This window comes from Brachyistius frenatus, unplaced genomic scaffold (genome assembly GCF_029030835.1).
Source record: "Brachyistius frenatus isolate BFR_SWC_R1_liver_20210118 unplaced genomic scaffold, ASM2903083v1 Contig_42, whole genome shotgun sequence".
Taxonomy (NCBI): domain Eukaryota; kingdom Metazoa; phylum Chordata; class Actinopteri; family Embiotocidae; genus Brachyistius; species Brachyistius frenatus.
The window spans coordinates 2,493,482-2,505,759 of NW_027210641.1; the positions used below are offsets into that span (position 1 = coordinate 2,493,482).

Consider the following 12,278-nt stretch of genomic DNA (forward strand, 5'->3'; position numbering starts at 1 on the left):
TTTAGGAGCAGTTTATTTCCAGTAATGACAAACTGGTGACAGACTTTTAAACACTTTGTGTTTGTTTGAGAGACACGACACTTACCGTCATGCCATGGAGCTGCAGCTGCCCGTTCACTTTGAACTGATTGGTCCCCGTCATCCCTCGACTCGTGTACAAAATCACGTCATTAAACTACCATCGGAGAGACGGAGAGAGCGACACACAACGTGTAAAATGTAACAAGCTTTGATCTGAATACCAGCGAGTCCGTTTTTGTAATCACTCAACCAAAATGCATAGGATCCAATAAAATATTCAAAGCACAAACAACTTGCCATAACAGCTGGTTAATTATGAACGTGAACATAGAGGCAGAAAAAGCACAAAGGAATAAACACTGATATAAATTATTCTTCTGCACACCATACTCGCATACCTCTCTCCTTTTATTACCATGTTTATCACATAAGAAACCAAACTGAATACATGCGTAAAAAACTAAAACTTCAAAGCAACGTGTGATATTTTTCCCTGCAAGAACTTTTACATTTGCACTACATCTGCCAACACCTTCTAAATCATGCAAACCTGGAAAGCATAAAAGCCAGATTATTTTCCTGCTGAGATCACTCAATAATTAGACTAGTAATATAAAGTGCAGAAAGTGGGGTATTACCAGGAAAAACATTCGTTGCTGAAGGCCTTTTCCAGACAGCTTGCTGAGGCAGCCTAACCTGATGAACTCCTGACAAGAAAAAGAACAAAAAAACATGCATCGTTTGTTAGTGAATGTAACACATGTTTGTCTTGTAATGTAAAGTAATCATGGGAAAGGTTATAGAATGAAATTCTCCTGTCCATTTTAAACTCACCCGACCAGGAGCAATGAGATTGTCAACGCCAATCAAATCTTTCTTCAGCTCCAGAAGCTTCTGGAAGTTCTCCATCTTGACTAGACTTCCCTGGAGCTGCTCCACCACCTCAGACACATCCGCCAAAGCAGCTACAGACCAACCACAGGTACGAGATCATTGGAGATATGCTGTTAGACTATTCTGCTGCACCAGAAAACCCTGAATGTGCCTTTATGAATCCGGCCTGTACCTCTGCAGTCCCTGAAGTCCACATGAGTCGCTGCGTAGTGTTTGCACAGGCGCTCCAGGATCTGCTGGTAGTGATTGAGGCGGTGCAGAGGCCGCAGAATGAAGACGTTTAGGGGGATGTAGCAGACCTTTTGCAGCTCGAAGTCCCTGCAGAGACCCTCCAACCTGCGCGATGCCTTGCACGCCCTCTCCAGCTCCAGCAGAACCTCAGACTGCTTGGTCAGGTTTGCCGTCAGCGGCTGCAGACAGAGTTGTTATAGGCAGGTCGTAAATGCATTCATGTAATTACAGAAGCATTTAAATTATATATAAAACCACCCCTCACCTTCAAACCTTGAAGGTTCTTCAACATGACATCTCCAATACGTTGGTAGTCTCCTTTAATGTGTGCATTGGAGCGTCCTTCCCTAAAACAGAAACCATCAACACTTTATTTCTCTGAACTGTTGGAGTCGAGCTTTTGCTGTTGAGGCGTCTCTGCTTGCACAAAAAAAACAGCCAAATCAGTATCTTCTCTAACATCACTTCTGTAAACAAATCTTCATAACTTCTTTTAAAGTGATTTTCCTCCTTTATCTGGGTTCTGAAAATGTATTTTTGTTCATCTTTCTTTAATAAGTCTTGTAGGTAATTTGATTAAAAAAAAAAAGCCTCTGTTTGTATGTTGGTTGGATCATGTGTGAAATTGATATGTAACATACATGTATTTGTTTTCTTCTTTCAGATTTTTTTCTTTGTCCATGTGAAGCACTTTTTGATCTCCGCTTCTCTTCTACATAAACAAAAGCTGTTATTATGATCGTGAGCAGTGAATTAATCCGCAGAGCAACACAAAAGCTCTTTAAGCTCATTGATTATTCAGAATTCACTGAATGCAAGAAAAATGTCAATGAAGTCAGACTGGGCTCTTTCAACTTTGAGAACGAGATACACCAGCAGGTGTCTCCCTCGAGCAAGAGATTCCTCATATATAACGCAGAAGTAGTGAGCTGCCATTACTGGACTTATACAGGATATTTATTCATTTGAAAAGAGCTTTTAGCAGAAACTTCAGGTAAACATATCTCAGTCTGTAAATCACATCTCACCTCATCTATGACAGGCAGCTTTACGAATCATAGTCACCATAATAAAGATAATATTTGAATATGCAAAGCCACAAAGGAGACACATGTAGTGCTGGAACATTTGCATACACATCTGAATGTGGTTCTTATCAGCAGAGTAAAGTACAATATCACTTTCAACTTTAATTTGGAGCTCTAACGAGTGTGACGAGCCACCATAGACTTTGAAATCATAATAACTGTCAGTGGTTAATGGCCTTAAATTTTAACAGCATGACTGGCTTTATGCTTTAATGTTTTCATGTGTGTGTGTGTGTGTGTGTGTGTGTGTGAGAGAGAGAGTGTGTGCTAGATACAGCACAACATCATTAAGGAGATCAGACAGCAGAACCCACAGGCAAGAAAAGGCCGGCTGTGGCGCAGCATGACTGTTGCCATGGAGACGGCAGCTCCTCGGGTCAACTGAAGGGACTGGGTCGTCCTCTCAGGCTACATGCCAGTAAAGCTCAGTTTTTTTTAAATTTTTTTAAAGCGGGACAGAAGTTGTGATAAATTGGATCAAAACCAAACCAACATATCGCCGTGCTTCTCGTTAACGCTGCAGGGAATATGAGGACGGAGAGGAGACGGTTCTCACCACAGAGCCAGCCTCTGCTCCACCTCCCTGAGAAAACCCGTGTGGAACTTGTGCAGAGGCTCGAAGGTGGAGAGCATGGTGTTCTTCAGGGAGTCTGGAGTTGACTCATCTTGTCCCACAGCACTCTGGAAAGACTGACACCACAGACACGTGCATACAATCAATTCAAATACAGGGTACACATTAAGATAAATCTATTATTGCAGCCTCCATCAAAGGCATTGCCATATGGAAGTCTTCAGTCTGGAACACATCCACTTTGAAAACAGAGGGACGCTATGATAAAACCTTTTCTAAACAGAAGGACAGAGGGTGTTGTTTGCCGTGCAGAAAGTCACTCGAGGTAAATTTGTAATTCTTGGAATATTTAAGAAAAAAGGACTTCAACTCTGAAACCAGAGGAATCAGGAGACACACAGCGGGAACTTTGCATCAACAGATAATCATGTAATATGGAGGCGCTGTAAAAAAACAAACAAACAGAAAACTTTAGGTCCAGATTTTCTTGTCGCAGTGTCCACAAGTTATGTGAAATTTTTTTTTTTTTTTTTATAAAAACATCATAGGATGTTGTTTTTAAGCTTATTTTCCCCGATTTGCTCCAGAATCCATTTATCTGTGTTTCTGCTGTTGCACTTAGCCTTGTAACGCCGCTTAAATCCTTTAATTGGTTGAATTGAATAGAAGAATCGATAGTCAGTCAGACTTCATTAAGTCAGACTGGAACCAAACGTCACATGTTGTGTGTTTGCGCACAAAGGATAGAAAACAGCTTTATTCAGCTGTCAGTGTTTCAAAAAGGGACTCGAGACGAAGCACCAGCTGTCGTTCAGATGACTTCACTCTCAACAGCAGCAGCAGCACCAACCAGCGTATGTGAAGAGATGAAGAGAGGGAAGTGGAGAGACGGCACGCTGAAGAAAGAACAAGGACACAAGCCAACCCAAATATTTACGAGATGTGTGAAAGGCCTCTGAAAATTGCACGAGGAGAAAAGCTGCAGCTTTTAAAGCTAGCCAGTGGATGTGATTTCTCCACGTGGCGAATCAAGACAAACAGCAGCGCTTCAGTCCGGCCTCATACGAACATCCCCCTCGTTTGCAGCTGAAGGAGCCGTACTGCACATTTAATATCCTGTTTTCTGCTGCGTTTATTTTGAGACGTTATCAAATGAAATGCCGTCCGGACGTTTCTACCCAGTAAATTAAAATGTAAAAGGAGCAGCCTGAAACAGGGGCTCACATGCAGGAGCACAAAGCTGAATCCATCTATCTCTCCAAACACTAACACGGTTTAGTATTCACAGCCTTGAATGACACAGATAAATGCATTTCAGAGCACGAGTGTGGGGAATGAATAAAAAATGAATTCGCATCTGCCAAAATATTCCTGTGTCACTGCTCGACGCCGTGTTTTGGCGGGCGCTTTGCAATGGAGCAGCTAACCGGAATAATCAATGTTTTCTCCCCAGAGGACAGGCGCAGGAGAAAACAAACATGAGAGCAGCGCGATGGTGAGCGACGTGGCTCGTCTTACCACCGTCACCACCTCCAGGTCCTTCAGATACGTCCTTTCTGTGGTCAGCAGCTCCTTGGCGATGAAGTAGGCTCGATCTGTTGGAAACCTCTGCAAAGACACCACAACAGAGGAACGATACTAAGCAAGAAGAACTCAATGACATAACTTTGACCACGTCCAACAATGTTTGGTGCCTCCTCAGCTGTATCGCCTCTCTAACCCATTTCCGCAGCATATTTACAAGAAAATACTCGAGTTCTGTCCCAGTGGAGGTTTACTGAGGACAGGTAATCTAGGTCCACTGTTATTTGCAGTATATGACAGCAGGTTTGAAGCACAACTTACGGAGATAAAATCTTAAGAACTGATGCAACAAGCGGTTCTTGTTTACAAACCTTCCTCCGGACCTCGTCTTCGTCGTCAGTGCGAACGCTGCCGGCGTCGTTGAGCAGCGGGCTGGTGAGGGGGGACGGTTGCCGGCCGTCGGGACTGTGACCGCACAGCTCCAGTGACTTCTGACCGTTGACCATCCCGTGGGAGTGTCCGGAGGAGGCCGACAGGTGAGGACTGTTGGCAACCGCACCTGCACCGAGCCGTACAGGGACCGCAATGAGAGAAGAACGTGTCAGTTTGTAGCTTTAAGTGTGATTTACAACATAACAGCACATCAGATCTGGAGAAAACCTTCTAAGTATTTGCTTTCACCTACTTCAGGTCTCAGATGGATGAGTTTGACACAAAGTTAAACTTCACAGTCATACAAACAGTTGTATAATCAATTAGTTAATCAAAGGAAAATGAATCTGTCTAATTATTATTTTCAGTTTTTAAGCAAAACCTCCTCATATTTCCTGTTTCCACATTTTTTTTTTGCTATTCTGTTTTATTTTATTGTAATAAAACTCTTTGGATTTTTGACAGCTGGTCTGAAAAAAACGAAAGTTTGAAAAACCTTGAATTCCAGAAAATGATGAGATTTTTCACAATCTTCTGACATTTGTAGGACACAAAAATGCATCAATAAACCAAAAAAGGAGTGAGGAGGTTAATTGCTGATAAAAGTAATCACTTGTGGCAGATCCACAGAAACGGGACACCGTGGTGACATTTTGGTTCCAATTAAACCTTCCAGCATTCAATTCAACCGAGAAAACTTCACCCACTGGGAAACTATACAATCTATACCAAACAGTTTTGATCATTTACAGAGGCGGTTCGACCCACGATCACGTCTCAAGTCTTCTTCTGCCACACGGTGAAACATACCGAGGTGTAGCTGAGGGAAAAGTCAGCCATGACTCACTCTACAGTCCACACAGCTGTTGGCAGCCTTTTGTACCGCGTCAATCAATACACAAGCTGAGACACATGCTGCAGGATGATCAAGAGGAACATCTTACTTAGTGTCATCACCGACTTTCACTCTACTTACTTACTATGTGTTAGCCGCCACATGCCCACCTCTCTCTGCCGTCTTCGGGTGTGTTGGCACAAACACAACAGTGATTACACGAACACAGAGACAACGCGCCCGCGCAACAGTTAGTCTCCAAACGCTACGGAGGGAAGAAGTGAAAACACACACATCTACCAGAATGCTAGAAATGAGTGTGGTAAAAACCACAAACACAGACACTCACCAACCAACGCTACAGAAAACTATGGGAAAACTCTTAATATCTGCAACGTGCACCAAACTGCAGAAAATAAATACCAACCGCTGAAGTCTCAAAAAGGAGATTCAGAAAATCGTACTTTATTGTGTTTATTGATTCTAGTATGACATACATTCATCGTGATGTGAATTTGTGAGAAAAGCAGCATAAAAAGGCCAAAGCCCAGTGAACGTCGACAGGAACACCGTGAGTGAGTGAACGAGAGCGACAGAGGGAAAGTGTAGAAAAAGAAGTGTGCGTTCATGCATAATCTTTTCGGCCTTACGTAATATTATCATATAAAAATATCTTCTTAAATATTTTTGAATAAACAGCTTTTAGTTTGTAGTCTGTTATTGCTGAGATGAAAATGTCATAATGACAAGTTGGTAAAGAGGAAATAGACATTTTTCAGCAAATGAATACAAATCAGTTAAATGTACTTCCTGACGCAGTGACTTGTACAAATACTGTATATCTAAACACTGTTTTTAAATTAGTTCGTTATAATTTCCTTCACTTGAAACCTGCTTTAACATCACATTCTCCGACCTGTTACTGAATAATACAATATTACAGTGAAGTGAGTGAGAGCACTACCTGTATATCACAGTACATACAGCAGAGTACATGCAGGGAGCAGCTGGGGCAGAGCAGCATGACGTGCGTCACACCACCAGTCCTTGTTTTAGCGCAGCATGCATTGGAAAACACACCCTGAAGGACAACGGTGGTTGAGAGGAAACACAAGTCTTTCCCACAGGCCCGGGAATTTAAGTCGATACGACACGGAGTTTCATGTGAGCTGGGTAGGAGTTTATCAACCAGAAGGAATATATAATAGTTTGTTTTACCTTACGTGAAACTTATTGCAGGTCTGTGGGAGAGCTTTGTGCACCAGACGGGGTTCCCTGACGCTGCAGTGATCCAGTGACTTCAAATAAACGCCATCTTCTCTTGAATTTCAAAGTGCTGATGTTGATTGAACCGTGTGATGTAGCTTTGTTGTTTTATAGGCCAATACTGATGGATGTGTTTGTATTTGTATGTTTAACTAGCAGTTAGACACCATATCCCGCTCTGGATTCACTTCTGGATGTCAGAGCTAAAAATGTCTGGGAGCGCCGCAAGAGCAGTCAACTATGATGGATGAGCCAGGAGCCTGCGTGCTTTGAGGTGTTGCCCTTAAACTGCCTTTCACGCATACTGTACACACACATACACAGAAACTATTTTTCCTGCATATTCCCAAGCTCCTGTCATCTGTAACCTGATGTTCTCTCTGCTCTGGAAAAATTAACAGTAAACTGGATCGTCGCAGAAAAAGGGAACCCAGACACGGGTGATCTGGCTTTCTTTTTTTTTTCTCCCTCCCACCACACGCAGTGAGTGACAGAACAGGTTTACATGCAGGGAAAAAAAAAACAACAACAGACAAGATATGACAGTTTCATGCCAACAGACGAGTGCTTACATCGGACAGAGAAAAAGAAAGAACAGAAAAGTAACATAAAGAGTATCACTTCTCTTAAACGGATAAAAACACAAAGAAACATGAAGACAAAAGTGCAAAAGAAAACTGAAACGGAGACTGAGAAGAACAGTGCAGTGCCATTTTGTTAAGAAGACCGCAGACTTTGTGGACACCTCAGCGGTTGACTTATTCGAACACAAGTCAAGTGCGGATGTGGAATCTCAATAAGTGGACTGAAGAGCCACAAGTGGAGATATTACACGACCACCGCAACACGCGTTCACCTTCACCCGAGTCTGACCGAGACACAGAAGCTTCCTCTAATGCGAATAGATAATACTCAAAAAATAATGCAACATTTCGACGACTTGTGTTTTATTTCTTGCCTCTTCCTAACACACTTCCGAATAAAACCTGACCCGTGAATCATTAAGGTTGTTTCACGTCAGTAAAGACGAAGGAGAGGACTGTAAACATAAACAATACTCAACACTGATTGCAAATTTGCAGTATCTGAATTAGTTTCCGCTCCAATATCAAATACTTCAGACGCAACGTTTCACAACACGCTTGATTCCACATTAACAGTTTGAGGACAACGAGACAAAAAAGATTGTCAACAAATGCCAAGAGAGTTAACATTTACTATATCAGCACAAAAATGTGTTATATACATAAATCTGTACAAGTTCGATTTGTCTATAGAAGGATATGTGTATTTCCCTGCAGGAAGTCGTAAGGCATCCGAGAAGTAGAAACTGAAGAGACAACTCTGCAAAACACCGACTTCAGAACGAAGTCTACAACATTTTAATCATCCTCAAGTTTCACACTGACACAAACAGAGTCACAAATTCCCTGAAGTCTCTGTACTTTTTAATTAGTAACTACTCAGTGGGGACTCCTAACAAGGCACATGTGTACGTCTGCACGGACATTTTGATATAATTAAAGAGCAGGGAGGCTGAACGTTGAAGCCTCTCCGTGCAAACCAAACAAGAAAACTCCGGACAGGTTCCTTTTTTTTTTTTCCCGTGCAAAAGAGAGACTTCAGCTGAAAGTGCTCGGAGCAGGATGTGCTGTGTTGTGCTTAACGAAGCCCCGCTGTGAAAATTAAATGAGGAGATTTGAGAGGTCTCCTGACAGAAATGATCACATTATACCATCAGAACAAACCTTTCAAACTCTCTTAGGGAGATAGTTTGAAGCTTTCTGCGCACTAACAGCTGAAAATCTGTGCGCCATCCTCATCACTGAAGGCATGGCAACCGTCCTCATCTGCCTCCTCATCCAGCTGGAGGCTGCCAAAGGAGAACTTGTTCCTGGGTATGGGGGAATCAGAGTGAGCCTCTACTGGGTTACCAAACATGGAGGCGCTGCTGCAGTTCCCCCGGTTGTTCTCCAGCTCTGACTCACTGGACTCTGAACCGCTGGTGGTGGAGCTTTCGTTCATTTGAACCGCTCCCACGTGCGAGACACCGGCCGGACCCAATCGTTTCTGCACCGGGCCGGCCCGGGACCGGCCCGGTGCCGAGAGGCCGTTGGCCACCATGCGGCGCTCGAGAGCAGCCACGCGTTCAGCGCGGGACAGGACGGGATGCGATTGTTGCCGTGGTGAGGACGTTCCCTGGTTTGGGTCTGTGTCAGAGTGCTGACGCATTTTGTGGAGTTTCCGTAAGCGAGGAGAGCGGCCCAGGACGGGGGAACGTCTACCGTCGATGAGGTGAGGGGGGGCGGGACTGTAGCCGTTCTGCTCAGAGTGACTGACTGCGGGTGCTTGATGGAGTGTGTCTGGGCCAGGACTGGCAGTGACACTCCTTGAACCCATCATATGTGGAAGCGTGAACGGGCTGCTGATCTGTCTCTCTCTTTTACTGGGACTGGCGTCCCCCGTGGTGCTATAGGCGGTGCTATAGTCAACCTTTTGGCAGCCCTGCTTGGGAGACTGGTCTACCGCGTGGTTGAGTGGTGATCTAGAGGAGAAAGTGGACTCCCTGTACTGCGTCCTACTCAGAAAGTGCTCCTGCAAAGCCACATTTATCCCTTCATACCCCTGGCGGAGCATGGCCTGCTCCATCTGGCTGCGATCAGACCTATAAGCCTGGATTCTGCCTGTGTTATATTCACTACCTATGTTACTGCAGTCAATGTAGGGGATAGAGGAGCTGCTGCCTTTAGCAGCCAGAGAAGCTGGACCTGTACTCAGATGTTCTGGGTGAGTCTGTCGCGTTGAGCCCGTCCTCTCTTCTGTCCTGGACACAGACCCCGTCCTGTCTTCGTGGCCGTTCCTCTGGTGGGTCGGGCTCGCCCTCGTTGTCCGCGAAGCTATCGGGTCCTCTGCACTCACCAGCACCGACTCCTGCCAATGACGGCGGTGAGGAGAGTCCGCTCTGTTCTCGGGAACACCACTCTGACAGAGGAAAACGGGGGATTTAGGAATTTAAAGAGCACATTTTATTCATCATTAATAATAACTAAAAGCTGGGATCTTCTAATGAATTCTGCCTAACTTGATGGTACCGTGTGGAGTTTTCAAACAACTGTGAGGTACCCTCTGGCTCTAGTTTAATGAGCAGGTTTGTATCTTCTGTGCTAGCTCGAGCATATGCAGAGGTTGCACATGCACACACAGGGGTTTAGGGTTTGCTAATTGATAGGTAGTTGTGGCCAATAAATGCAGCAATACTAATCAAAAAGGACGGGAAGAAGCAGGTGTCTATCCCATATTGATATGAATGAAATCCAGACCTGCAGGCAGCTATTCCAGGGTCCATAGATGCACTGAACAAGAGGTAAAAAGGCCTTTAACAGGTGGTTTAACATGCGTTTGTTAGCATGCATTAGCAGGCTCGGGTGCTTTTCAGATCCTGCAGTGTACACTGTCAGGATCTGACCCAGCTCTGGATCACCGGGGCTCCGGAGTCAATTCATCATTTTTCCATCCAATTCAGTGTTTAAGGGTCTCCTACTTAAAGTTAATTTTAAAGATCTCCACTTGAAATGTAACAGGCACAAAAAAAAAAATGAATTTAGTAGGTTGTTTTCTTTAAAATGACAGTTGTGTCATGCAGGTATTTTTTTTTTTATATTTAAGTTATACAATACAAAAACCTGAGCATAATAACAGTCACAAGATGACTAACAAGCTGCCTGTATGCAGCTATTTAACCACTGAAAAGACTCAAACACTCACTTCTGTTGGCACTTCATGGTGGCGTGGAGAAGGCAACGGCGACAGGCGGCTGTTGTGTTGGACCCGACTGTTGTACTGGACCCGGCTGTGTTTCCTGGCGGACAGGAAGTTGAAGATCAGTGTCACGCGCTCTCGCCGGAACCTAATATATCAAACAAGTCTGCAGCCTTTACCTTTCAAACGGGATCTTTTTAAACTCAGACTCCCGCACGTAATCAATCACCTGCTTCTGTGTGCGACCGCTGCGGAGATGAGTACAAGAGAGATAATAATGAGCTCTCCTGCAGGAGCTGTAGTGGACTGTTAAGTGATGGGAGGAAAGTGCTGTGTGCCTGCAGTCCTGATCGAGAGAGCGAAAGAGAGCAGCTTTATGATGCAAACTCTACCTGAATCTGAAGGAGGAGCCTCGTGTGAAGAGCACAGGCTTGGGTTTGGGTTTAGGCTCCTCAAAGAGGCGGAAGAAGGCGTGATATTCAACACAGATCTTCCAGAAGACTTTACAGTAGTCCCTGCTGGCCATCATGAACTCCAGAGTGTCCTGATATGAACTCTGGGGGACACATGAGGACATACCTTACAACAACAACAACCACTGAGCCGAAGGGCTTTGTGTTTTTGGGAAATGATCCAGCGATGTCACTTACATTTAGATCTGGCCTCAGCTTGATGAGGAAACGTTTCCTCTTGAAGCTCAGTTTTCGAACTTTAGACCAGTTGAAGGCGTTAATCCTCGTGTGTCCCTGAAGTGAAGAAACTTTTCATTAGTCTTAAATCAAGAACTTCTTATTACCAAACGTACCCACCGAAGCCAATCGAGATGCTTTTCTCAATGAAGCTCGCAGTGTTTCCATGGTTACGTTTGCCTGGTTTTTGGCCTACAAACCAGTGGGACTCACCTGGAAGACGAGGACACCCGTGTGCGCCACAGCCAGGCTTAACTTCGTGCCCTCACGGTCCTTGGCAGGGAGGAGCCGAATGCCGTACATCTCCAGCCTGCGCGCCACTTCTAGTAACTGATAGTCCGATTCTGCTGGTGTCTGACCTCTACAACACAAAACACACAGGAACAAGTTAAATAAACTGTCCCTGCTGGTAACAGGCCAAAACCAATAATCAACGGCTCCTTCTAACAAGTATTTTTTTTTTGATACGTCTTATTTCCCTTTGCCATAGACCTCCACTGCTGTCCAGAAACTATTGAAACTACATCAATGGGTCACGCCATCGGAGTGACAGGTGCCTTCATTCGATGAATAGTGGCGCTGTAGTTTGTTACATACGTCCTGCACCTCGTTCTGTAAACACTCAGCAGAGTCTAATCGCCAGGCGGTACACCAGCTGAAAATAGGAGCCAACAAAAGCACAAATAAAGATTTAACCTGAAAACACTGGACCCAGCTGTAAAAACATACTGTATATGTGTGAAGTGCTTAATTATTTAATATATTGTTTTTATAAAATTAAAAAAATTAAAAAAACATTTTCAGACATTTTTGGAAAAGATTAGATTAGGGAAGCTAAATAAAGAAACAAGTAAAATTAAGAGGGCTAATCGTGCTTCCCAGATTGAACACTTTGACTCAGGAAGTGCAAATTATTTGGACAAATAAATTAAATCCTGGCTTATCATCCTGCCTTGTGTCCCACT

The 12,278-nt window shown here is 44.1% G+C and overlaps 1 protein-coding gene across 3 annotated transcripts in view; it reads right to left on the reverse strand.

The window, feature by feature from the left end:
• The window catches only part of LOC138623236 (FERM, ARHGEF and pleckstrin domain-containing protein 1-like), a 52,306-nt gene that overhangs the window by 6,987 nt on the left and 33,041 nt on the right, over positions 1-12,278 (reverse strand). For all 3 annotated transcript variants that reach the window (XM_069702630.1, XM_069702629.1, XM_069702631.1), the window contains exons 8-21: positions 11,527-11,674; positions 11,275-11,370; positions 11,017-11,180; positions 10,804-10,872; positions 10,631-10,724; positions 9,634-9,847; positions 4,704-4,891; positions 4,327-4,416; positions 2,791-2,924; positions 1,412-1,493; positions 1,088-1,325; positions 856-986; positions 660-728; positions 86-175 (exon numbers count right to left, since the gene is read on the reverse strand). In XM_069702630.1, the coding sequence (XP_069558731.1) occupies positions 86-175; positions 660-728; positions 856-986; positions 1,088-1,325; positions 1,412-1,493; positions 2,791-2,924; positions 4,327-4,416; positions 4,704-4,891; positions 9,634-9,847; positions 10,631-10,724; positions 10,804-10,872; positions 11,017-11,180; positions 11,275-11,370; positions 11,527-11,674 (1,807 nt within the window). The remainder of the gene's footprint in view (positions 1-85; positions 176-659; positions 729-855; positions 987-1,087; positions 1,326-1,411; positions 1,494-2,790; positions 2,925-4,326; positions 4,417-4,703; positions 4,892-9,633; positions 9,848-10,630; positions 10,725-10,803; positions 10,873-11,016; positions 11,181-11,274; positions 11,371-11,526; positions 11,675-12,278) is intronic.